General features: G+C 36.3%; 5 protein-coding genes across 14 annotated transcripts; 2 read left to right on the top strand and 3 right to left on the bottom strand.

Annotated features, from left to right (window-relative positions):
* Positions 1–81: 81 nt before the first annotated feature.
* On the bottom strand, positions 82–7,117 carry LOC117158472 (proton-coupled zinc antiporter SLC30A2). 5 transcript variants are annotated; one of them, XM_076618759.1, is made up of 9 exons: positions 5,026–5,562; positions 3,006–3,237; positions 2,654–2,898; positions 2,063–2,179; positions 1,799–1,947; positions 1,492–1,643; positions 1,175–1,382; positions 846–1,086; positions 82–754 (listed from the first exon to the last, which is right to left on the bottom strand). In XM_076618759.1, the coding sequence occupies exons 2-9, from the start codon at positions 3,110–3,112 to the stop codon at positions 609–611; spliced, it is 1,365 nt and encodes a 454-aa protein (XP_076474874.1). In that variant the 5' UTR covers positions 3,113–3,237; positions 5,026–5,562; the 3' UTR covers positions 82–608. The 5 variants fall into 5 exon arrangements, with proteins under 5 accessions (XP_076474874.1, XP_033193280.1, XP_033193283.1 ...); XM_033337389.2 differs by lacking the exons at positions 3,006–3,237; positions 5,026–5,562 and adding an exon at positions 6,982–7,117; XM_033337392.2 differs by lacking the exon at positions 3,006–3,237 and having other exon boundaries at positions 5,454–5,575.
* Positions 7,118–7,405: 288 nt separating this feature from the next.
* Positions 7,406–15,171, bottom strand: Uggt (UDP-glucose-glycoprotein glucosyltransferase). 3 transcript variants are annotated; one of them, XM_033337367.2, is made up of 24 exons: positions 15,021–15,171; positions 14,404–14,614; positions 14,097–14,332; positions 13,836–14,018; positions 13,595–13,767; positions 13,247–13,442; positions 12,922–13,135; positions 12,621–12,841; positions 12,307–12,528; positions 11,853–12,211; positions 11,529–11,772; positions 11,236–11,421; positions 10,905–11,163; positions 10,699–10,807; positions 10,424–10,609; positions 10,121–10,327; positions 9,650–10,042; positions 9,455–9,469; positions 9,043–9,220; positions 8,783–8,965; positions 8,399–8,674; positions 8,202–8,318; positions 7,965–8,106; positions 7,406–7,833 (listed from the first exon to the last, which is right to left on the bottom strand). In XM_033337367.2, the coding sequence occupies exons 1-24, from the start codon at positions 15,042–15,044 to the stop codon at positions 7,787–7,789; spliced, it is 4,581 nt and encodes a 1,526-aa protein (XP_033193258.1). In that variant the 5' UTR covers positions 15,045–15,171; the 3' UTR covers positions 7,406–7,786. The 3 variants fall into 3 exon arrangements, with proteins under 3 accessions (XP_033193258.1, XP_033193261.1, XP_033193260.1); XM_033337370.2 differs by lacking the exon at positions 15,021–15,171 and adding an exon at positions 14,747–14,881; XM_033337369.2 differs by lacking the exon at positions 9,455–9,469.
* A 291-nt stretch (positions 15,172–15,462) lies between these two features.
* Bcs1 (mitochondrial chaperone BCS1) lies at positions 15,463–17,568 on the top strand. The gene is made up of 7 exons (XM_033337393.2): positions 15,463–15,774; positions 15,848–16,039; positions 16,199–16,338; positions 16,405–16,599; positions 16,664–16,897; positions 16,985–17,155; positions 17,230–17,568. Exons 1-7 carry the CDS (start codon positions 15,644–15,646, stop codon positions 17,442–17,444), a joined length of 1,278 nt encoding a protein of 425 aa, XP_033193284.1. The 5' UTR covers positions 15,463–15,643; the 3' UTR covers positions 17,445–17,568.
* Positions 17,569–17,667: 99 nt separating this feature from the next.
* LOC117158469 (uncharacterized) lies at positions 17,668–22,342 on the bottom strand. Of its 3 annotated transcripts, XM_076618758.1 has the most exons (8): positions 21,213–22,342; positions 20,864–21,132; positions 20,362–20,776; positions 20,068–20,293; positions 19,814–19,998; positions 19,473–19,723; positions 19,070–19,323; positions 17,668–18,976 (listed from the first exon to the last, which is right to left on the bottom strand). In XM_076618758.1, the coding sequence occupies exons 1-8, from the start codon at positions 21,324–21,326 to the stop codon at positions 18,663–18,665; spliced, it is 2,028 nt and encodes a 675-aa protein (XP_076474873.1). In that variant the 5' UTR covers positions 21,327–22,342; the 3' UTR covers positions 17,668–18,662. The 3 variants fall into 3 exon arrangements, with proteins under 3 accessions (XP_076474873.1, XP_076474871.1, XP_076474872.1); XM_076618756.1 differs by having other exon boundaries at positions 19,814–20,293; XM_076618757.1 differs by having other exon boundaries at positions 19,814–20,245.
* A 601-nt stretch (positions 22,343–22,943) lies between these two features.
* On the top strand, positions 22,944–24,995 carry Obp10 (odorant binding protein 10). Of its 2 annotated transcripts, none has more exons than XM_076618763.1 (6): positions 22,944–23,660; positions 23,951–24,038; positions 24,124–24,176; positions 24,285–24,429; positions 24,649–24,713; positions 24,799–24,995. In XM_076618763.1, exons 1-6 carry the CDS (start codon positions 23,592–23,594, stop codon positions 24,814–24,816), a joined length of 438 nt encoding a protein of 145 aa, XP_076474878.1. In that variant the 5' UTR covers positions 22,944–23,591; the 3' UTR covers positions 24,817–24,995. The 2 variants fall into 2 exon arrangements, with proteins under 2 accessions (XP_076474878.1, XP_033193289.1); XM_033337398.2 differs by having other exon boundaries at positions 22,952–23,660; positions 24,285–24,441.
* The last annotated feature ends 196 nt before the right edge of the window (positions 24,996–25,191 follow it).

Genomic DNA, 25,191 nt, shown 5'->3' with positions numbered 1-25,191 from the left:
TCGATATGTTTGGCGGTTTGGTTCAAAATGTTTCAATCTGAAAACGATTCAATGTCAGAATATAAATAAATTAAACACAAATTTCTTCTTTTGATCTATTCTTTTTTCTCTCTCATTTTAGTTTTATTTCCATATTTTTACACGATTATTCTTTGTTTACCAATTTCGGAGTTAGTTTAAATGTAAATACGTTCTCTTTCATGATTATATGATTACATAAGTTGATTACGTCGTTAAAAGTCACATTTAAAATAAATAAACATAATTTCTATATTAAGAAAATAGAAAATAGAAAATAGAGAAAGAGAGAGGGAGGGAGGGAGAGAGAGAGGGAGAGAGAGAGACAGTAAATAATTGTTCCACTAATAGGTGAAAAAATCGTTGTATCGATCGCAATATTTATAAGTAATTGACATCCTTTGCGATGTTGAAATATCTTCCCTATAGATTTTTTAATCGCAGTAAGATGTATACTTGAAACAACAGGTTGCTTCCGTTTTTCATAAATTGAGCTATTTACAAATCGTGCGAATCTCTTATGATCCAACTTCATGTGTATAAAGACTGAAGGGTAGCTCAAAAGTATACGTAACTCAAAAAATTTACAACTATTGCGATAACGCCTTGCATTGTTTACAATTTTCCATTCGTTCATCGAATTCCTCTATTTGAAGCGTCATTTCGAAAAATTTGTACTTATCGTGAATATTTCTAGTAGCAGTACGCAGTATATTGTGAGGACTCGCACCTGGTTCTTCATAGGAAAAAATGAAAAAGAAAACAATTTGTTTAGACTGAAACAAAAACTGAAACTGCTAATGAAACAAGAGCTCGAATGCGCTTACTTATTGCAAGATGCGCGGATAACGCGGTTTTATCCAGTGAAAGCGCCCAGATACGAAGATTATGCACCTTCATCACACCTTCGATTTGCATAAATGTACTCTCCACTTGAGAATATTCAAATCCTTTTGGAATTCCTTCCATTAAAACGTTCATCACGTCTTTGATTATCGCAACCGTGGTTAATATCACCAACAGTGAAAAGAGGAAAGTGCAAATTGGATCGACTATGCTCCAGCTTGGCTGTAATTGTTACCAGTGTGTATTAATTTCGCGTTCATGAGAAAATATTGGGAAAAACTATTGCGTACATATGCATATATAGCTATACCTTGAAATAAATAACCAATGCTGCAACGAAAACCCCTATGCTTTGTATGAAGTCTCCTAAAACGTGAATAAAAGCAGCGCGAACGTTGATATTTTTCCTCTTGTGTAACGGATTTTCCTCATCGAGTCTCCCGCTGTCTATATTTCGATTCGGTTTGTCTGAACCATGTCCATGACTATGGCCGTGCTCATGCAGCGATAAACCCATTCTGCGATATAAAAATTGTATCGATGTTACTCAAAATGTATTACATCGTGACTGCGATTGATTTGATCTATCAGTTCGACTATTTCAATTGAGTATAATATATCACTAACACTAGATTTACCACAACGCCAACGCCAGAGGTAATCAACATGACGGTGGTATCTAGTTGGAAACTTTTGTGAATTATTCTCTCGACTGCCAGATAAAAAAGAATTCCAGTAACTACCCATATTAGTAAAACCGACGTCAAGGCTCCTATCACCTGCGAATAACGATGAACATATTATTGATGGTGTGCGTACGTGCACGCGTGCGTGCATACGTGCGTGTATATGCGTCTGCTAGCAAGAAACGAAAGAACGAGAGAAGACAATGGAATAATAATCAATTTTGAAATAGCAAATCTTTTACACCTACTTCCGCTCGATACCATCCAAAAGGCATTTTTTTCGTGGCTGGTCTACTAGCTACCCATATCGAGAATAAGGAGATCATAAACGATGCAAAATCGGTTAACAGGTGCGCAGCATCTGTTGCGATCGCCAAACTATTCGATAATACTCCACCTGAAAAACCGAGCGATCGTTCCATTTAAAAATAATCATTAGCTTCATTTTTTATCTAATTTTCTTGAACATTTATCGTACAAGTATTTCGCTCTTACATCTACATGATGATTACCTACGATTTCTGCTATCATAAAAAGTACGCACAGCGTACTAGCAAGCAGTAATTTCTTTCTCGCCTTTTTATCGATCTCTTCGTCCCTTTCTCTGTGACAATGGTCTTCTGGTACAGCTAGAAAAACATTTAACAGAAAAATGATAAAGATAAACTTTTTATCAGACATTGATCTGACAGAATTTTGGTCGGAAGATAAATGTCGGGACAATACAGTCGCTCTGATACACCAAGACAAACATGTGAATATACTAAAATTACGCTAATGTTCCGCTTGAATTAGCTACCGGCTTTATAAATTTTCTTTTTGAGACTGCTGGTTCAGGTGGAAAAAAAGTCAATTTTGTTACATTAAACGTCGCTTGATTCACATATACGAGCAATAACGTTTATGTGGTGAAATCTGAAGAACTAGGACGTAAGGTGAAATAAAGAGGGTAACTTGTAAAAGTAGGGCGATCTAGAAATTGATAACGCTAAGGAGCTGTAGATAATCGATAAATCCATTTAGTATTATAAATAAGAAGATAGCCTCTATAACCATTCGCCTGACCTGGAAGTCGATAGGATCTAAATTTGGAAGAATCTTACTGGAAGCAGTTTGTTGAAAATCGGATCCGTTGATGCCGGTAGCGGTGACATTAACTGCAGTCGCCGTTGTTTCGCTAATTTCATCGACCGATGTAGCACCGCCCTTCACAACCGTACAACAACCAGAAAGCTTGCCGTGCACGCAAAAGATCACCTTCCTCGACGAGGTCTCCTCGTTCTCATCCATCTCATTGTTATTCGGTGGAATGCTCGTCCCATATCCGTATACAGCCTTGTCTTCGAATCTAACCAGTAAACAAAAGAACCAATTGATTTCTGTCTTCTATCGTGCTCGTATATTGTTGCAGCCACGTGCAGTAAAACAGAGTCGATGAACGTGGCGATCACGTACGCGATCAATTCCGTGGAAATGGTTTCTGTCAAGTTATGGAACGCGGGACTCGTAATACATTCTGGTTTCTCTTCGTTTTCATGATATTCTATACCGTTATCGTCCATCTGCTTTCGTCACTACTATTTGCACACTACTATTACCAATTAGATAATCGAAACTAAACTATTCTTACGATCCTCTGGCCCGTAATGTTTTCCTCTCTCCTTGTTTTCGTTCACGCGGAAGATAACTGCAAACGAACGTTAACGATTACAACCGAATTTATTATCATACTTAATCATTGCTCTTGATTTCTATTACACTATTGCCATTTTATAATCTAAATCGGAAATTTATCACGCAAACGGATCAAGTCGAAAGTACGAGGTTCTCGGTTTTCGTTAGAAAATCGAGGAGGATAGAAGAAAAAAAGAAGAAGAAGGAGAACAAGAGAGATATAGAACATTCCAGACGCGTGTGAAGGGGGCTTAAGGCGGTGGAGCTCGATCGCTTAATCCCGCTTTGGCCCGATCTGTGTCGAGCGTCCCTGAACGCGTTATCGTGAGAAAAAAATTTCATTGTCGCGAATAACTCCTATGTAGATAGATCAAAGCAGAAATAGATAGATACGCATTTGCACGTCTCTCTTGTTTCGATCGTTTGCTGAAAAATCCAGCATTATTTCCACGTATAGATATTATAGACACATAGACCGATAGAGAAATATCGTTGTTTACTATTGTTATCTATTGTTTATCGATCACGATATTTCTTATTGTTTCTTGTTTTTTTTTTTTTTTTTTTGTAATTAGAGTGGTTAAAGATTGCCGCCTAAAATTCAAAGGGGAAAACTCGCGCGAGATAAGATCGAAAGTAGGAGAGCGCGGCGCAAGCAATTCAGGGAGAAAAGTCGGCGATGAGGTGGAAACTCCCGCTTACGTGAGATCGCGCGTGATCCTCTTAACGATCGTTATCGTTTCTCACGTAGCTCGCTATCTAACAAGATATCATCGAGGATAACATGTGCAAATGCGCATTCGTTAAATCGTTATCCGTAAGAATGACTTCTCGCGACAAAAATTCTACGATTCCGGCTAACAGTAATGCCGTGTGCAAAATCATTCGGACGAATAATACATACACGGTATTCAGGACCGTGTTATACGCGACATATACTTTAATCACACTGATTGCTTCTTCCAATTATATTTGATTGGATCGACTTCCGGTATTTCTTGTATTTTTGTCTAATAATACTAAAGATACAAAGTGGTAAAGACGAATAGAATTTTTTGTAGCGACATGCGTCTATTTGCTCGCCAATTCGCTTTTCGAGTTATCTCAAAGTATTACCATTCCGAGATTTACAACTTACAACGAGATTTACTGCAAATGTAACTAAACGTCAGGTGATCATGACCTACTGCGCATAAATAGCAAACGTACAGTCGCATCTCTGTCACGTTCAAATACCGTGTGAAGTACCCAAATATTTTTTCTTCTTCTTTGCGATAGATAGATGAACGAAATTCACTTCCTGCTTTATAGTATGACATACGGCATGGCTGTCAAGACACGGACGCGCCTTCGAGTTTGATTTTATCGGTATCGAAGTTATGGTGAGTTGAGCATGTAGAAATGATGTAAGAGAAAAAGTGATTAAAAAAAAAAAAACAAATAATTGCTCGAAAGTAAACGGAATAAGTGCTCGGAAGTCGTAGAATTTTGATAGAAGAATTTGGCGTAAGCAGAGAGGTCGAATGTTTCTCCTATGTAACAGAGTGGTCGAGAAACTAAATAATTAATAATATCGTTGTCCCATTTCTTTAATGAAAGATGTATTTTTGGTAAAAATCATTCGCCAGGATACCGTGACGATCTTTGTAAGAACGAACGTGTAATGATAGCGTGCGGTACGCTGCGCGACGACGTGATGCGACGCGGTGAATTTACTAGGTGGGAAGAGGTGGGAGAGGCGATTCGATCCGACCCGATCCGAATCGATCCGATCGAATTCGAAAGGGATGTTCGAACTCACAGCTTGATCCTTTCCTCGTCCATGATCCTCGTGCTGCGGAGGACTGCGTGTATGTGTGTGTATGCGTGTGCGTGCGAGCGTGCGGTAGACAGCAGCGCTGATCGTGACGTGCAATGAATAACCAAATCAATTCACCGTTCGGTAGATCGATCAAAAATATGTTAAAGAAAAGCAAAAGGGAGAGAAAACGAAGACGCGACGTCGCGACGCGGCGCGGCGCGGCGCGGTGGTCAAACCGAACCGATGGGAGCGATACGAAGCGATGCGACTCGTGGCGTAGCGAGGCCAGGTGAGTCGACCCGGGGCAACGAAAAACGGACGCGACGCGAACATACAACCGAAAGTCGACAATTGTATTAAGTCCTCGGCCGATCAGAGATACGTGAATAGCCCGTGCGCGCGTCACTAGTTGTATGAACAACGCAAACCGTTTGCCACTTCATCCCGTCTTTTAGTAGAAAACCCACTGTCCAGCCTCGTCCGTTTGTTTTACCAGATAGCTTAACTCTCGATCAGTTTCTCCTCGGCTCTTCCTCTCTTTTCCTCTTGCTCTTTTCCACGCTATCCTTCTCCATTCCCTCCCCCACTTTCTGCTTCAAGATCGCTCTCTACCGATTTCCTTCCTCCTCTTTCACCCCTTCTTGGCTCATCGGTTCCCCCACTTCTCGCTTCCTCTATCTGTTTCTGCCTTTCAAACTTCCTATCTATTCGCCGTTCATTCTATCTTTGTTGCGCTTTGCGCACGATAGCCTCGTGCCTCGATGTATCGCGCTTTCCTGTTTCTGTTATTTCCTGACGTAGCGTTGGTTACAATTATCATTTTAACAAACTATCCTGGTTTTCCGAAATTTCTATCATTCATCGATCCGATCTATCGATTGTTCGGTGAGACGGATGGACTCGAAAACTATCGCGATTGGAACTTTGTTCGATCGATCGATCGTATTCCGTCTTTCTGTCTTTATTCTCTCTTCCTTTTTCCTTGCCTAGAAGATTTCGCTCCATTTGATTTCTCGTGCTCGATTTCGATTATAGAAACGGATCTATTGGGAAACGCGCGTAAAAAGTTCATGATAAAATAGTCTGTAGCCGCGGGTCGAGAAATTCGTATTCGCAATTCATTTAAATTGCGACTTTCCTTCTGATGTTTGAGAACTAACGATCGTTTTACGAGTCAAGTGTATAGAAAAAATCCAATTTTTTGAAACTCATATTTAGCCAATTATTTTTTAAATACAAAACCACTTTTACTTAAATTTGAATAAACAAAACTTGAGCATCAACAGAGTCAGCCGTATTCTTGACAAGTGTACAGTCTTTTTTTCAGCGATTAATTCGATTCCAGTTTGTAACGCGCAAATGTTGTGCTGTATTTCTTGTTGTATTTAATCACATTGTAATTACTTACTTTTTGCAAAGAAAATCTCTTCGGGGTAAACGTGTGTTCGATGATATAACTTCAAAAAACGATAATGTACCTGTGTGTACATGTGTGCTTACAGGATCTTTTCTTTCTCTCCTCTTTTTCATTCACCTTTCAACTTTTGTCGCAAGCAAGATGAACTCGAAAATAAAAGTAAATCGTCATTAGAAGAAGTGCGAAAGATTCGTTTCAAAAACCATTATACCAGGATTTTATCGAATGAACTTCGAAGAAGGAACTACGGAAAACTAAGAACAGGCTTTTGGAATGCGAACATATTATTAAAACATATTATTAAAAATAAGGAAAATGAAAAAGATGAATTGAACCTCTGCGTTAAAAATTTATATGAAAACAATCGTGTCGTTAATGAACGTAAATTAACCCGATACGTTACTGGTTAAGTTATCGTTTCATCGATTGATAGCCTCTTATGTATATTTTCATTGTAAACAATTTATAGTTACAGAAATGTACATACTTATAAGCCTCAAATTCTTATAAACATTAAAAGACAAAATGAAATTACGTACGATATATGATTGCTTCGAATAACTTTATCCATTCTTGTGACAAAAGGCAGGTTCTTTCTCTTAAGAAATACAAGTCTTTCTTCCTTTCGATTTCACCAAATAATACGAATAATGTAAACAAGAAGACATTAACCGCTATACATGTCGGAAAACTTGTCTCGACCGCTCACCGCGCTCGATCTATCGCAGTTGTATGTTTTTCTATCGACGAAAGATGTCATTACTAGCCAAATAAGATGTATTCTTTCGGAAATGTTTTTACTTTATAAATTAATCGATTGATCTTTTTTTCTCAGAGTGACAATTTTGATATACATGGACAAATATTGCGAAAAATTTCATATAAGGTCGAACGTTTTCTTATTCTATATACAAGAGAAAGCATTCTCATTCGACGAAGGAACGTGTATTTATAAAAAATTGCTTACAAACGTTACAAGTTTATTTTTTACAACTATAAAGTAGACAATACAAAATCACAATCGTGTTAACGGCACGGTCATAGTTGTCCGGCTACAGTTAACTACTACGATATTACGATAACAACGATCCATTTTCAAATGGCTGAATGTTTCGCTGAATTTCATAGAATCAGTTGCAGTAATCTATTTCACCCTGCAGCGTTCGATATTCGCGTGTAAATGTATCGTATTCTTCTTACTTCCTCAGCATTAAAAAAGATCACGCGTCACTGCAACAATGTGCCTGCATATATTGAAAACGAAATTTAACTAGTTTTGGAAAGTTATTCGCAAAACTCTTCCCTTTTCTTGATCGATTTCCGTACAATTCATGCCATTTCTGCTTATAATTCTTCGTGCTTGGTAAAATCTTCCACATCTTCGAATGTTTCTAAAATAAAAGAGGACAAGAAGAATTGATAACAAGATTGATATATATAATATTATTGATATGTATAATGTTGCGAGAAGCATTGGTAAAGTATTGGCTATCGTTGTTTAATCGATGCGTTTAATCAATACCATTTTCCTCCTTCTCCGTTTGTCTATTCTCATTCTCCAGCTTCATCTGTAAGGCTTTTACTTCTTCATCGTAACCTATCCATTCCGGTAATATACGTACGGCAGCTTGTAATTTAGCTTCCTTAGTCATTGGATTATTACACTATGTGATGCAAAGATCGAACAATATGTTTAAGTTTACGTTAGAAATGTATTATCAACTAAATGTAACGAATCTATGATATAAACTTTATTTACCAAGTCTATAGTTTTGGCATATTTCTTGGATGCATCGTCGCACCAAGTCTCACACCATAACCACTCCTGCGGCAGTGATTTAATACCCACTTGATGAATCATGTTATTGGGGAGATCCTAAAACGACGCGCTCATTTGTAATCGTTATATATTATTTAATCGAATCATTTCGGTATTACTGTTAGTATCGTACGGACTTGGTCCAAATTAGACAAACTATTAGGATCTTGGCTCAATGCTTGATACTGTCCCCTTAATCTGTCTCCGGCTGCAATACGTCGGAATCGCTTCAAATCTACCACGTACAGAGCACTGATGTGATAAGCACGCCCCTGTAAATGATTTCGCCAATAACCTTGTTTCCAAAATCGAAATCCGTCCATTTCTTTCCTGCTGTCACAAAATGGAGTGTATGCATATGGCGCGCCGCCGAGGTCCATGGTCGCCAATTCTTTTAAATCTGCCCTTACAACCTAACATAATACAATGTTATTACGATCGTACAGAAGTAACAGTAGTAAAAGCAAAGATAACAAAAATATTAATGATTTACAGTAATTGCTTGTACGTAATTATTATACCTGATCAGCATCAACGAATATTATCTTTTTAACGTTTAAAGGAAACAGCACATCCAAAAATAGTATTTTGTAACCCCATATGGTTCTTTGCTTTTCAGTTTGTTGATGGAGCCAGCGAGGCCATTTGTATTGTACCAATTCATATTCAAAACCATATTCCTTTGCCATATGTGGTAAAAAATCCTAAAATGAAGGAAGATTTGTTGAAATATGTCGTTTAATTTATTTATTAATTCCACTTCATAAACGTAATCGCTTACTTTTAACGTTGGTGATAGATAATTCTTCAGAAACCAGAATTTGACCGGACTTTTGGTATGCTTTATAACGCTCAACATCATAATTTTCAGAAATCTTTCATACAAGTGTCCAGAGGCTAAAGAGAAGATATTTAATTTTTCATCCTCATCGTCACTATCGTCTGCTGTCGTAAATGTCCTAATTTCGAAGAGAGCGATAAAATTAGGAAATGAAAGAAATTCAACTGTTTCTTTTTTTTGTTGAATTTCAGGAAGGTATGTAACGTGATTGAATAACCGTACAAGTGTTGTATTCAGATGTATAACGCACGTTTAAGATGCGAAACAATTGGTAAAATAATTATGTATCTTTACACATTACGAGCAATATACGTTATACGCGATAATGTTTAAATAGTTGTTGAAAGCTTACCAAAATTTGGAAAAGCTAAAAAGAGAGAGAAAATAAACAGAAATTAAAGTTAGAGGATCGCCTAACACGATGTGCTAAAAATATTTCATATCTTTATATATACTTAGTGCCAACGCGAATTTAAAACTATTCTAAAAACTATTCTAAAATTCGACATACACCTATACAAAAGCGAACAGTGCAAGTTTTATTTACCTAGAAATAGAGTTCCATAAGCCAGAACTTTTATCGTCTTCCGATAAAAGATCCATTCCCACCTTGTCCGGCTTTTTCGATACTTTGACTTTCAACACGTGACTTCTGAGGGAACTTATAACAACCTTTACGTCATTGCCGTTTTGTAAAACATCTTGACCACCAATAGTAGTAAAATCATAGATTTCTGCCGACCGTCCTTGCCGCAAACGCAATATCCATTCCCCTGGGTTTGCTTTAAGCTGAAAATATCCTAAGTTCGCCATTACTATAGTGTCCACCATAAGTGGTTGCTTTTCCGTTCCCAATGTGATTTGTAATCCACGAGGTGGATTTCCGATTACTGCTTCGAAACAATGACCTTCAAGAAGTAAATGCTCTAATTCAAATTCGCTGTAACAAAGAATTGTGGGTATACAACAAACACATTTTAATTGTGATCTATAGTTTCTTCCAACGCGATACACTTACCTGTGCACTCCAATTGCTACATTGTCCAATTTAATATTGTCTAAATCGTACACGCTCCTAACTACTTCCACTAACCAATTTTCTGGTGCGTGAATATACTGTGTCAAAAGAGATGAAGTTGGTAATTTTGTAAATTTTGCCATAGCCCCATTAACACGTCCGTCGGGGGAGAATTGTAACTGAGGTTCGAACACGAAACGATAAAAGCTGAAGTAATATAAATAAAATGCATAAATATAAAAGGAACAGCTCAATGTAGTAACATAATTTCGTATGAAATTAAAAGAACAGTATATAATATACCTTTTCAACGGCATATCGCTATTTTTGTCCAAACAGTTTAAAAACACTTTAACGTTACAGTTTAAAGATTGTCGAAGCGTTTTTAAAATCGGACCCAATTTTTGTGCGCCGCGAGATACTGGATCAACGATAGCAATCAAGGTAAATGCCACTTCGTCCGAATTTGTTGCTGGAACCTTTATGGCGCTAGATATATTAACAATCAGAATGTTAGGAATCGTTTAATTGTTTAAACTCGCTCATAAAAATGATTTTTTTACCATTTCCACACTCACCTATATTCATCACCGTGAAATGGAACGTGAAATCGGCTCCGCGTTTGAGGGTGCGATGCTAATAAGGATGTAATTTTCATTATCATATCATCGGTGACTTCGTTTTTTTCTGCACAAAAGATCATTACAACATTATATCATTCAAATAACATAGATACCACAGCTGTACATCATATGTATATGTTATCATAGATTAACTTCCGTACCATACTCATCATTTTCCAACAATTGTCCCTTTATTAATATTTTGAACAATTTATCATCATAAATACTTTGACTGAATCTTTCCAAAAGCGAAAAATCTTCGCTTGTAAATTCTTCGCCCTCATCTAAAGGACCAATTAATCTTCCATTACACACGATCGCTCTAACTCCTTGTTGCAGGTTTAGTACCGTTTTCACGTACTGGCGATGTACAAACAATTCATCAGCTTGGTTTTTCAACTGTTCTTTTACAGCCTCTTCCTAATTTTACGATAATTTGTTAAATATTCATTAGCATGGCCAAATTTTTTCGTAAAAAAAAAAAATAATTACCTCTATGTCAATTTTGCCATTAGCAACATCTTCTTTAATTATGTTACGAATAAAACGTATAGCCTTATCTGCCGGCAGGCTATGTAACGTAGCTAGAACTATTTGATTAATATCAATTGTATTATCATCATTAGTACCGTCGAGCGGATTAACGATTACACTAATTCTGACATCTGCATTCGAATCCTGAATCATAATCACCGCACAATTATATTTAAATATTAATGGAAATAATTTACTTAGTTACTTTATTGTACAACTCTGTGCATAAACAAGCGCGAGAAATCACTTACTATGTATTCAAGCGCCTCGCGTAATAATTGTCTCCCTTCTGCATCATTTAAATTTGCTACAACCCAAAAGGTATATAAATGGTGTACACTTGTGCGTCGTGTTACGTATAAATAACGCATTCTATCCATCAACCATGTTGATAAATCTTGAGGACTCCATTTACTATAATCTTTATCGTTAGGTATAATGCCGATTAAGTTTAACCATGTGTGTTTCTCCGGTTTCAATATTCGCTCGTTCAAGCTATAACAAGTGAATAAAGATAATAAACGAACTGAAATCGCAAGGATCATATTCGTGAATTTTTAAATAAAATCTCATACCGAGGCATAACATTTGGCTGATTCATAATATAATCGACTACATCATCTCCTTCGGTTATTTCTCCTCGATACACTGCTTTTTGTAATGCAGGCGTTTGTGACATGATCGTAGATAGAACAGCTTCTTCGAATGAGTTGGCGTTCAATTGTTCGGCTGACAAAGGTACACCATTTAGCAAAGCTTGCGGAAATTTTTTAAAACCAGATCGTTTTACGAAATCATTAGCTAAGTGACGTCCTACGTCATATTCAGATTCTTCACCGAGGATATAATTTACGTTAGCAGACGAATCTTGCACTTTTATTGCTTTCTTTACATCTTCTACGTCTGGACCTTCTGAACCAATATAATTTCCTAACTAAAATTATACATCATGAATTACAAATATCGTTCATTTCATATATATGATTAATGAAACTACACAACAAATGATCGAATACTGTAAGGCCTTACATTTATCAGAAATTGCAAAGCATGTTCCGATCCTTTAGTTTCCGCAAAGTAATGATATGCATTATTAACGGCAACACTAGCATCAGTCAATCCAGTTATAGAAGTATCGTGATTTGTTACGAAAACAAAGCCTACTCTTAATGGTGCGGAATGTAGATATAAAGATTGTGCTAAAGTTATCAAAGGGGTGGATTCTCCGCTTAAAGGGTCGATAATTAATACCTATTGAAATATACAATTTTTAGATAGATTTGTATCTTTACAACTGTCTAACATTACATTGTAATTATTCTAGATCATCAACGTTTACAAACCAAATTGTACAAATTTCTTCTAATATTTCTAAGCATGCCAGGAAAAGTTGGTCTTAATAATTCTGTTAACGACGACGACCATCTTCCGTAAGCTGAATCCTGTTCGATATCGTTTACCCAAATTATTGCCGAATCTCTTATATCCATTGCGAATTCTTGTTTATCCATGTTAGTGGACAAATCCAAAGTCAGCAATGTACTCATCTCCTTGTTATTAAATCCTATAAATGAGATGTTCAATAATGTTATAGTTCATTTTGCACTTAACGAGTTATTCCTAACAATACAACATGTGTCGTACCGATTTTACGAAGAGATTCCATTACTCTTAATTCGCTTCTTAATGATTCTAAAAGACTAAGCACATCTACTGCTTCTAGATCAAAAAATAAGCCATTAATAAAAAGTGCAGTATCTGTGGGTTGTATATTTAAACTTGTAGAAAACATTGCTTGATTGAGTTTCATTTCTTTCTTCATTTCATTATTCACTTTTGTTCTAATTAGAGATTTTGCCTTCAAATAAATTAGGATATCATCATTAACAGGAAATACTAAACAACATAAAATAAAAGCGTAAAATGCTCGCAACAGGATCAATAATATGTATTGTAAAAAGATATTTACTTGCATTGGAAAATTTTGCGAAATATCCGTCAAAACATTAATGGCTTCGTTTGTGGGAGAATTCATTATCCTTTCAGCTGCTTGATGACTTAATTCTTGAAACTGCCACACTTTTAGAGCACCAATTTCATGACTAGTTTCAAGTAAATGAGTTTGTAACTTATCCAGCTCTAATTGCTTATCAGGGTACAAGTTTCTAAAATGATCAAGCCAAATTATAGTAATAGAAAATGAACGAAAAAGTAGGTAAAACGGAATAAATGAAAAATTGAAAACGTATATATACTTCAGAATTAATACTAACGTGAAAATCAAATTTATATGCATATTAAGATATAACCACCTTACTTTAATGTTACAAAATTAATTCCATCTATTTCTTCTGTGCTATCATTAGTGGTCTCTGAGTCTTTTCCTGCATTATCTTTGATATCCGAATCATCTGTTGCTTTATATTCTGTAGACTTCATTTGCAGTTCTACCCCATATCCCGATAAACGTACATTTTTGTCTATTCTATCCTGCAAAGACCATAATAAAAGACGTTAAAAGTTTGTTATTACTGTTACACCAGGTATAATTACAATACCTTTAAATAATGTCGCAAAATATAACTAATTCCTCTATTTTCTGTAAGACTTTTTAATTTGTTATGAAAATCTGAGAATTTTGGTGTTCCAATCTGGCCATACAATATAATAATCTTTTCTGATTGCTGAGACGTATGATAACGATGATCTACACTATATGTATCTGGACGTAACCAAGTATCCTATGTAATAAGTGATAAAATGCATAAATGAAATCAATTAAAATAGATACATGTATCAAATGTTTACATGTCACCTACTTGACTAGCTAGTTCCTCTAATTCTTCTAAAGAACAAGTAAACACTCCACCGACATCTACTACATTATAACAATCAAAGATGGAAACATTTTTATTTTCTGCCATTTGTGTGAACATTTCCACTCGTGCCGAATAAATTCGTAAAGACAGACCCAATTTCATTAATGCTACCTCTGATTGAGATAAATATTTTTCAGCAAAAGCAATAACAGCATCATAGTTTTCTTTTTCTGTAACTACAAAAAAGAAAACAACATGAAATTATATTGCTGCTAATTTAATGAAGGTTAAGATAGATGAAAATTACCATTTCTTAAATCATAATTGGCAAAAGCATCTATGAATTTCCAAAAGTAACTTGGATTTTCATCATTTAGATATTCAGCAGCTTCAAGAGCTAAGGGTGTTTCTTTCCATTTTGCATCTATTAGAGTGGTTACATATTTATTTACCCTTCTGTCTGCTTTAATGTATATCACACACAGTAGTAAAAAATAAAAAAATATAATTAACCGCATCTGCAAATAATATTAAGATTATTAATAGTAGGAAAAGTAGTAGTAAAAATGTAAGAGGTTCGATAAGGTTGAAAAATATGTTTCCGCGACAATACTACTATGTTTAGAATTTGAGAAGAATAAAAGTTATACTTTTGATTTGCTATACAATGAAATAGCCGAACTACTAAACGTATCTATTATACATCAATATTCATTGTTACGAAGATATGTTTCTATCATTATATTCAAATAATTGATAGATCAAAGTGATACAACTTCCTATTCATATCGACGTTAGACTATCGAATAAAACGAAAAAAAATGTAAATAATAAAAATTATTAAAAATAAGAATAATATAATTAATAGATTTTTATGATGTCGTAGTATGGGAGAAAAGGATTCTTTTAATGAAATTTGCATACCTTTAAATTTACCATGAAACTCATATTATGGAAGAATTGGATAACGATAATAGCCAATCCATGCAGAGCACGTGCGGTAAATATCGTACTGGTGAAAAAGTTCGGCTACGTAAGCTACCTTTAAGTTTATACGTGGTAGTACGTAGTATTAGTATGAATGATTATTATACCCATAGCATTCATTTACAGATTTCACAAACTAGATGTGACGATTTATTAAAATATAGTATCAGATATCAGTAATATATTCCTTTTAAACGAATGAATCATTTTCAAAAATGTATTACTTGCAAACTTTTAATCTAGGACTATCGATGCGCTTCTGAAACAAATCTATAAATTTCCTAGATTCTTTTGTGCAACCTAAACCAAAAAATATTTTTTTCTTCTTTCTTATGATTTTGTATAGTATTCAAATTGTACGAGAATAGGTCAAGAAGAACTTGTTTTATAGTTAGACGGTTTTAAATGTAATGTAAATGAAAAGTAATATTGTATGTTATGAAAAACAGTTAAACGTTACTGATACTGATATCATAAGAAGGATTGGTACATATGAAGCAGTGTAATAAAAACAATTTAATACTTTTACTGCGTTTAAGAAAGAAACAAATAATTGCATTATGACGATAATAGATTACGTGCAAACTTTATCCGATAATCCATATTTCGGAGCTGGTTTTGGTCTATTTGGGTTAGGTGCCGGAGCAGCGATGTTACGAAAAGGAATGCAAGCAGGAATGATACTATTTAGGTATTATTTACATCCAAATTGTATGTTATCTGTCATTCAATAATATATGATGTTGAATTTTTTTTAAACATAGGCGACATTATATGATCACTTTAGAAGTTCCATGCCGTGATAAAAGCTACCAATGGCTTTTACAATGGATTACACACAAAGGTGCAAAAGAAACACAACATCTGTCTGTTGAAACAAGTTTCGAGCAAAAAGAAACAGGTCACATAAAAACTAGATATGATTTCATACCAAGTATTGGAACACATTTTATTAGGTTAGAAATAACTGTACTTATCACTGCAATATTTCATTTTGCAATGACAAGTATGATACATTGTAATAATGGCTAAAATTACAATAGTTAAATGTTTTCATAATTGTATTATATATTTAGATTAAATGTAAATTATTTGTTTAATGTTCAAATAAATAGATATGAAGGGAATTGGATAAGGGTAGATCGAACTAGAGAACAACAATCGTTGGATATACAAATGGGTATACCATGGGAAACGGTACAACTTACAGCCTTAGGAAGAGATAAAAATATCTATTTTAATATTTTAGAAGAGGGTAAGAGGCTAGCTCATTATGCCAGGATTGCTAAAATATTATTGAATAACAAATATTTATTTGTAGCCAGACAGATGGCATTAAGGGAGTATGAAGGCAAAACAATAATGTATACCGCAATGGGAAGTGAATGGAGACAATTTGGACATCCCAGGAAACGAAGACCACTAGATTCGGTCGTTTTAGATATTGGGGTAGCAGAAAGGATAATAAGCGATTGTCGTGAATTTATGACAAATCCTGCATGGTATAGTGATCGTGGTATGTAAATAATAGTACGGGGAAACGTCGCACAAAGTACAAAACACGTTTACCGTTGGTGTAGGAATTCCATATCGGCGAGGGTACTTATTATATGGCCCTCCGGGTTGCGGAAAATCGTCGTTTATTACTGCGTTAGCTGGTGAATTAGAACTGGGCATTTGTGTTTTAAACTTATCAGAGCGAGGTTTAACGGATGATAGATTAAATCACTTACTAGCGGTAGCCCCGCAACAAACTATTATTCTTTTGGAAGATATTGATGCCGCATTTGCTAGCCGAGAAGAAAGCAAAGAAAGTAGGTGGCAAATCTGAAGCAAATTCATAAGATTGTACATAATTTTTTACATTAAAGCATTATCAACTTCCGCTTATTTTGTTACAGTGAAAGCTGCGTATGATGGTTTGAATAGAGTTACATTTAGTGGTTTATTAAATTGTTTGGACGGCGTTGCTTCTACGGAAGCAAGAATTCTATTTATGACAACCAATTACTTAGAAAGATTGGATCCTGCGTTAGTTAGGCCTGGTAGAGTAGATGTAAAAGAGTATATAGGTACTATATTTTTAAACGATAAAAAATGGATCGAATTTTTATGGTACTGAATCAATGGTGCTCTCTGGTTTCAGGCTGGTGTAGCGCAAAACAAGTGGAACAAATGTTTTTGAGATTTTATAGGAATATTGACGACAGAGCAAATAAACTTGCTAAACAGTTCACAGAAACTGTAATATCGCAAAATAAACAAGTTAGCCCAGCGCAAATTCAAGGATTCTTTATGTTTTATAAAAACAATCCTGATGATGTACTAAAAAATGTTTCACACATATGGGAACTTACGTGATGAATCGTATTATTAAGTAATGTAGAACATCATTTTGCACGACAAATTCTTACAGCGACACGTTGAATAGTCATAAGAAATATGCATGTAAGGATAAAAAAAGTATACAGTTTAAAACATCGTAGACTATTTGTTTTCATCCCTGAAACTTCCGCAAAGACGAAAGTAACAATACCAATAATAATAATAGCATTAATAATAATAATAATAATAGTGATACAAATTTTCTACTTTTACAGTCATTTATTTCACGTATTTCATTACCACATTGTGAATGACGATTCAAAGATAAAATACATTGTATAGCAAAATAAACATTGTATAACTTTTCTTTTATTTTTATCAATATATCTGTTTAATTACGATCATATGCGCAATATATTTACACAATACTGACGTGTCTTTTTCACGTTGACTTAAATTGATTCAATTAGTTTCATTCAACATGAAAATTCTTTAAATCGATGGAATTGATACTGGTAATAATAATGATTGATAAGTAATAATTTCTAATACTAAATTTTTAATAATAAGTAATAACTTTAAATTTAAGGAAAATATTTTATAAAAGTTTATACTTAGAATAACATTGTTTTTTCATATATGAATTTCATCAAAACTTATTATCCATGTAAAGGATGGATGTCGATTACATCGTTATGCGTTAAAAGTGAACATTTAAAGGTCTTCGTTTCACAATTTCGATTCGGTACAAAAAGCTTTTCCATCATTTTACGATATTGCATTTATAATCATATAAATGATACATCCAATCTTAAAAACAATACAAAGAAAATAATCTTTTTTCCAAAAATGTCATATTCTGTTCGGTATCTATTAACAATTAAATTAATTACTTCTAATGAATTAACTCATATATTTATGAGGATGATTAAAAGATTAATTATAATCGATTAAAATTTTACATACTATTTCAATTTTTACAGACCGTTAGTTACTCGATAATATTTATTTGAGGCTTTTATTCCAAATTTTAGCAATCGTAAAAATACTGAAATATTTCTACGAATGCGACTTACGATTAACAAATTAGCTTCACGTTACTATCATAAATAGTATAAATGTAAAGCTAATGTAATAATTTGAGTTTTTGAATCGAACGTTATAAGATGTGATAAAAAGTTAAAAAATTTGGAACAATACGTTGTAAAAGTGATTTGGAAGTTTATGATTTAATGTTATTCGTGTAATCGATGATTAGAAACTCCAAATGTACGGTTCATAATTTAAAGGATCTGGTTGTTCCATGTGTCCTGTGTGACTGTTACTTCCAACCATACACGATGGATAGGCAACTCCGGTATTTCCTTGACCCGATACGGGTGTCACAATTGCTGGTGCTAATCGACAGTCAGGCCTTTGTTGCATCATAGAACTGATTGGTTGTATCGATTGAGATGCTGGCGGAGGACCTGCTGGCGGATGCGATTGAGATTGAACAATTGTAGAAGGAGGTGCGGAAATATTATGAATAGGTTGTATTATATTAGAACCTGAAACATAGTTTGCCACTAAAAAGTGGTTTTCCAAAATTATCAATTAGTTTTGATCATACGTACAAAAGTAATACATTATGATATTATGTTAAGGTATGTTGATCTTACTTGTTCCAGGATTATGGAATGATAAAGTAGTAGTTTGTTCCGACATTATGTTTGCAGGTGGTGAAACCATTTTCACTGGAACCGCTTCGGGTTTTCTTTTTCTAGTAGATAATCGTTTCTGCGTGTTGTTTGATGCTTGATCGCGTTTTTTATTATTGCTTGACTTTTTCTTCTTCTCGCCCGGTAGTTTTGGCTTATTCGGTCGATTTCCACTTGGTTGCCAAAGGTGTACAGTATGTACAGCATTTCCTTCTCTAAAATAGTTGACCATTGCTTGATACGGATAAATATGTATATATATGTATGTATATGACGTGTGTACTAAAGGATAATCTTTCCTTTGTTTCTCTTTTCTTCCTTTTTTTTACTTTCCTCTTTTTGGTTTCTTAATTAACATACTAACCCCTGTTTCTTTCCAAGCTTCCAACTGTGTATACCGGCTTTATGCAGCCTTTCCCTGATTGTATCAACGCTACATTTTAAACCCAGAGCAGGCGCAACATGTTTAGCTGCAGTCAGCGGTTGCTGAGTAGCCATAGCAACAATGGCTTCGTCTTGTTCTTTAGTAGTGATTCGTCGACGACCCTTTCTTTCTTTAGTTTGTACGTTGCCTTCTTTATGCCAACGTTCTAACCATCTTTTAACGGTACGTTCCTATTTAATAACGAGCATTGCGTATACGGGGCTACCCTCGAGATCATTGTAATTATGTGAATCCATCAAGACGAACATGTTCCTTCTTACCGATCTGTCGATTGCAAGCGCGATAGATAACGTGGATAAACCAGCTTCGGACATGCCGATCATACGATTTCGAATTTCAACGCTGGTTTCCAATGTCCCTTTTGCTTTCCCGCCTTTTTTTTTCCTTTTTTGTAGTTGATTTCTCGTGCTACCTTCTTCCGATGAAACTTTATCCTGATTAGATTCTATGCTAGAAGACTGATTATTATCTTGAGAACCACGAGTATTAGAATTATCAGAAACTAAATTCGTACTGGTTTGTGGACTAGTTAACTGAGAATGTAAGTGATCACGATGCTGCTGTTGTTGCTGCTGAACTTCTGCTTGAAGTTGCCCTTGTTGTTGATCAAGATTATGAGTCTGATCCGTGATCGTTTGTTGTACTTGTTGGATATGGTGTTGCCGTTCCTGTTGCGCGTGCAACTCTTGGAGCTGTTGAGAGGAAACTACTTGTTCGTGAGATATTGAATTTTGTTGACCCTAATGTTTGGGAAAAGAAATGATATATCGAACGAATGTTTATATAAGGACAAGCAGAGTATACAAACCTGTGAATAATGATGACTTCCTTGTACTAAATCTAGAGGCCAATTCTGAGAGATATTCAGACCAGGATGCTGATAAATAGGTTGCGTTTCTTGAGTTAAACTCAGAGTATTGCCAAAATCTGTCTGAGGGTGTAAAGGTTGAGGCGGTGCTTGTATTTCATTGGCTTGCGTCTGCGAAGCACTTTGTTGTTGATATATAAATGCCTGTTGTTCGTTAGAAGACTTTACGCTTTCCGTTGGTGCTCCATCTCCGACATAAACATCTTTGGCTCTAATTTTCCTTAGTGGATTTCTCTTTTTAGCTATACTAGCATTCTTTTCATTCTTATTAGGATCTCTGGAAGACTTTTTTTTCCCTAATTGCGTTCCAGTAGGTCTCCATACAGGTTGTTGTATAGCAACACCATCCGTATCGCTGTGAATGGAAAGGCAGAATCGAATGGCGTAAACAGAATAGGGTATTAACGTTTAAAAAGTAGCAGATAACATCGAAAAAACTAACCCGAGTGGGATTCTTTGCATGTATTTTCGCGAAGGACTCCAATTATGAATTCCAGCTTTATGTAACCTTTCGCGTATAGTATCGACAGAACAAGTAAGTCCTAAAGCAGGAAGTACAGCTTTTGCTGCCGTTATCGGTGTCTGTGTGGCTAGTCGAACAATTGCTTCGTCTTGTTCCGCTGTTGTTGCTCTCTTACGTCCACATCGTTCCCGAGTTTCCACCGTGCCTTCTTTGTCGAATCTGTTTAACCATCTCTTTACTGTACGTTGCTAAAACGATAAAACACAATGCACATAATATCGTATGTTTCATCGAAAGTAATATGATGCAGTCTTTGAAAACTACGTACCGAACAATTTACGGCGGCTGCAATTTCTCGCAGGCCTAAACCTGCTTCATACATTCCTACCATTCGATTTCTTAATTCCGGCGTTGTTTCATGCACTCCTCTCGTTTTTCCCATTTTGTTTCAAGTTACCGAATCGTTTCATCCAAAACAAGCGACAAGAGTGTCGCAAAAAATTTTAAATTTTACGCGAAAAGTGACGTAAGAATAGGATGGATCACGTGACAATGGCAGTGCTCGATCAGAAAGTTTTCCGAAATTTTAATTAGGTTCCTGCGATATCCTTTTCGTTTGTCGCGCGATCTTCAAATTTCGAAAACTTCCACATCGTATCATTCGTACTTCGTGACCGAAGTTCTGCTATGAACGTATTTTAAAAAGCATTGTTTCTTTCTTGTCTTCGACATGGTATCGTGCTAGAAATGGATCGAAATGTTGGCGTCGACGGAATGCAATTGGAACGTTCAACGAACTCGACTTCATTCGATAAATTTACCTTGATTTATCTTCTTCCAATTAAGATCATTCATTCAGTGTTGCAGATCATCGACGACACTTTATATTTTCACTCTCGATATCCGTTGTATACCTCGTTTTGGCCGAAATGCAGTCGCTCGAAGAAAACGCTGTAGTCAATACAACTTCAGCTGTACAGTCTGTCGAGATTCGTTTGTCCTTGTTTTGTCTTTCGCGATTCCAAATTCGTCGAAGCATCGCTGTTTAAAAACTTCTTCTCTCTGAGGAAATATTTGAAATGCGACACAGCAAAACCACGTAATGATCGCTATTTAGGCTTTGAAATGTTTTCAATTTAAGAACTGAAACAAACGTGCGTTAGAATGCGTCAATATTAATTCGGTCAGACTGTACTGTGTATGTCATCGACCGCCAACAGCTCGTCGGAATCGTTTCATCCGTGGAAAATCGAACAAATTTCATCCGACTGAAAGATTTCCAAATAAACGAACGCCCGAAGGAAGATCTCTTGCAAATCTAATCAAATTTACCTGTTATTCTATGGAAAAAGGACGGCTTATATTCCGTCAATACTAAATCAGCTGACTGTATATCCGCGAGCAGCGGGAAAGATACAATCGTTAAAAAGGTTATGTTAAATGAGAAAATTGATCACGCGACAAACACGACATTTCGACGGACATTGAGTTAACGATCATTGTGCAAATTTCGTAGAATGACCTCGTTCTTTCGATGACTAATATATGTGTATATATACATATACATGTATATGTATCAGTATTACTACGACTCGCGTTCGGCCAAGTCAATGGTCAATAATTTTAAAAGGCGACTGTACTCGAGACAACGTTACTGGCGATTCGTTCGGCTATATTCGCCTACCTTCGCCGGAATTGTATTGACCCACGAAATGCTTCCCTTGCTTATTTGACGCGTGATTCGCGCGCTGAATAGATATGTTAGGTGTACGTTTATTCGTATTTTGGCGCGAATATTTTACTAAACCTTTCTCGTTCTTTCCCTTTGTTTCTGTTGATGTTAAGATAATGTGTCAAAAATACGCGATTGCGAATCAAAAATCAGAACGCACGATCTTATAACTGCCTATCGATTGTACAACTCCAATCTCGTTGTTGCGAGTGAGCTTAGAAATAAAATTAAAGAGGAAAACTTTCGTCGGCGATCAACCAAACAGACGAAGTTCTGGGATAAAGAGCTGAACGAACACGATGCGTTTTCGTTTGTTGGTATTTGGTTCTCGTTCGACGGTAGTTGTGAATAAGCTTCGTTCTTTTGCAATTTGTAAACGACGAATGAATAGGAACGAAACGAGTCATTTGAATCGGTTGGATGTGTTAGAGATAAGAGGAATTACATAGGGTCAGATCGCAAAATGGTAATATCCGCCAATCAAATCTGCATTTATGCGTACACCCTGGCCTATATATGTAGAATCGAAAGGTTCGTTCACCCGTGTGTCTTTTGACTTTGAAGAGACGGTTTAATCGTCGGGGTTCGAAAAATAGTTTAACAAGATAATCGATGCGATGATCGAAGGCAAGTTAGGCAAAGACACGATCCGTTTTGTCATCTATCAACGGAACGAGGGATATAATCGAACGAGTGTACAGCGTGGACTAAATTTCGCAGCGAAGGTGGCGACATGAGATTTCGAGGTGGAGAGATCTCCCCCTTGTTCGGTCGATCCATCGCCGTCGACCGTAGACGTTCAGTCGCGCCCTCGCGCTCACCGACATCGCTAATCGTCGTTACTCTTTCTCGCCCTCCGAACGTAACGTCGGGTCGTCCATACCACGTTATTTCATTCGTGATTAGCTTCGATTGGAAATCAGTCGTTCCGACATTTCTTTCCGACTTATATCGTTCCGATATCAGATACGAATCATGAATTACACGGTATTGTTGAGCTTGTTGATCGTCTGTTGGATTCGGTTGCCAGTAGTTCGTTGTGGGGTACGTAATACATCATATCACGTTTAAAATATTCTCTTTCCATCTTGTTCTTCGCAGACGATCCTGTTTCGATCTATTTGATGTTTGTTTTTACTTGTGAAATTCGAAAGAAGTAGGAAGAGCGATGGTCGCGCGGTCGCGGTGGCGATCGCGCGCGCATCGAGCTTTGGCTAAGGATATGCATGCAAGGAAAGGAAAAAGAAACGGATAGATTTATATAGATAGACAGTAATTATTTCGATCTGACTCGAACTCGAGAGGATTAACGATAAGAAAAATATGTTTCATAGACGCGACCGAGTTTCGTTTCGGACGAAATGATCGCAACGGCAGCTAGCGTGGTGAATGCTTGTCAAACGCAAACAGGGGTGGCGACAGGTAGGAGGACCGTCGAGTAGCGATCGAATGACGCGTCGTTTAATTAATAAATAAATTAGTCTAATTTGGTTGTTGCCTGTCTCAGTGGATATAGAGGCAGTGAGGAATGGTCAGTGGCCCGAAACACGTCAATTGAAGGTAATAATACATTGGTAAAGTTGGCAAGTCGGTGTGTCGCGGTATGTCCGCGGTTTTGGGCAACTTATTCAGCGGAAAAGAAAGAAGCGCTCTCTCTTTGGTTCGCAGTGTTACATGTACTGTTTGTGGGAACAATTCGGGCTAGTCGATGACAAGAGAGAACTCAGCTTGAACGGCATGCTCACGTTTTTCCAAAGAATACCAGCTTACAGGGCAGAGGTGCAGAAAGCGATCAGCGAGTGCAAGGGGATCGGTAAATATTTGGGTATCTATATTCTATTTGTTATATTTTTCGTCTTAATGATCGATCGAAACCTCTCGATCGAAACCTCTCTTTGTTCCTTCCTGTACATTCATTTCCCAAAACCATCACTTATGTGAAACAACAACACTCCACCAGTTTTATCTCGATGGCATACGATTAATCGGATCCTGCACGGTCATTTCGGTCGTTAATCGATCGTTCTTTTAGCTAAAGGTGACAATTGCGAGTACGCGTACAGGTTTAACAAATGTTACGCGGAATCATCTCCGCGGGTGAGTACACAATTCTGATTCAACGAACGACAGTTTCGTTTATCGTTTTGATCTTGTCAGCCACTTGTTTGCGCCTGTGTTTCAGACCTACTATCTCTTTTAACCGAGTTTCATTCGAATCGAAGAAGAGACGAGATCGGAAGGAAGCGATGCAACTATCTCATCGAACGAATCGAAGCTGGCGTTGAATTGTGTTTCGCCTTATCACGTAACAGAATTGTTACCCATTGAAACGAGTAGACGGCTTTCTGTACGAAACGTTAATAAAAGAAAGAGACATTAGTCTATCGCGTTACTTTTGTCTTACAGTTTCCACCACATCAACGTTTCCGACTCTGTTCCCTATCCGTCCGCCTCGGTAATATATCGCTGAAACCTGGTGTCGAGACCTGGATACGAAACTGGTGTGATCGTTCAAACTATCCAGTTGATCGCGACTTCCGATGCTCGGATGATCCAATTGCCAATTGAGGTCGCG

Source organism: Bombus vancouverensis, chromosome 5 (genome assembly GCF_051014615.1).
Source record: "Bombus vancouverensis nearcticus chromosome 5, iyBomVanc1_principal, whole genome shotgun sequence".
Lineage (NCBI taxonomy): Eukaryota > Metazoa > Arthropoda > Insecta > Hymenoptera > Apidae > Bombus > Bombus vancouverensis.
The sequence above is the reverse complement of the archived record's forward strand: the minus strand, read 5'-3'. Positions and strand labels throughout refer to the sequence as shown.

What these genes read in the sequence shown, in the direction of transcription:
- LOC117158472 (XM_076618759.1), bottom strand. Translation starts at nt 3,112, where the DNA reads ATGGACGATAACGGTATAGAATATCATGAAAACGAAGAGAAACCAGAA. An exon ending in TTTTCAACAAACTGCTTCCA is followed by an intron (nt 2,180 to 2,653) that starts GTAAGATTCTTC and finishes ATGTTTTTCTAG; the next exon opens with CTGTACCAGAAGACCATTGT. An exon ending in CATTGGTTATTTATTTCAAG is followed by an intron (nt 1,087 to 1,174) that starts GTATAGCTATAT and finishes TAACAATTACAG; the next exon opens with CCAAGCTGGAGCATAGTCGA.
- Uggt (XM_033337367.2), bottom strand. Translation starts at nt 15,044, where the DNA reads ATGAGTTTCATGGTAAATTTAAAG. An exon ending in CAGCCAAATGTTATGCCTCG is followed by an intron (nt 11,773 to 11,852) that starts GTATGAGATTTT and finishes CACTTGTTATAG; the next exon opens with CTTGAACGAGCGAATATTGA. An exon ending in GCGAGGCGCTTGAATACATA is followed by an intron (nt 11,422 to 11,528) that starts GTAAGTGATTTC and finishes ATTATGATTCAG; the next exon opens with GATTCGAATGCAGATGTCAG.
- Bcs1 (XM_033337393.2), top strand. Translation starts at nt 15,644, where the DNA reads ATGACGATAATAGATTACGTGCAAACTTTATCCGATAATCCATATTTC. An exon ending in GCAGGAATGATACTATTTAG is followed by an intron (nt 15,775 to 15,847) that starts GTATTATTTACA and finishes TTTTAAACATAG; the next exon opens with GCGACATTATATGATCACTT. An exon ending in CCGAGAAGAAAGCAAAGAAA is followed by an intron (nt 16,898 to 16,984) that starts GTAGGTGGCAAA and finishes ATTTTGTTACAG; the next exon opens with TGAAAGCTGCGTATGATGGT.
- LOC117158469 (XM_076618756.1), bottom strand. Translation starts at nt 21,326, where the DNA reads ATGGGAAAAACGAGAGGAGTGCATGAAACAACGCCGGAATTAAGAAAT. An exon ending in CAGCCGCCGTAAATTGTTCG is followed by an intron (nt 21,133 to 21,212) that starts GTACGTAGTTTT and finishes TTATCGTTTTAG; the next exon opens with CAACGTACAGTAAAGAGATG. An exon ending in GAAGTCATCATTATTCACAG is followed by an intron (nt 20,294 to 20,361) that starts GTTTGTATACTC and finishes CCCAAACATTAG; the next exon opens with GGTCAACAAAATTCAATATC.
- Obp10 (XM_033337398.2), top strand. Translation starts at nt 23,592, where the DNA reads ATGAATTACACGGTATTGTTGAGCTTGTTGATCGTCTGTTGGATTCGG. An exon ending in GCAAACAGGGGTGGCGACAG is followed by an intron (nt 24,039 to 24,123) that starts GTAGGAGGACCG and finishes TGCCTGTCTCAG; the next exon opens with TGGATATAGAGGCAGTGAGG. An exon ending in CCGAAACACGTCAATTGAAG is followed by an intron (nt 24,177 to 24,284) that starts GTAATAATACAT and finishes TTTGGTTCGCAG; the next exon opens with TGTTACATGTACTGTTTGTG.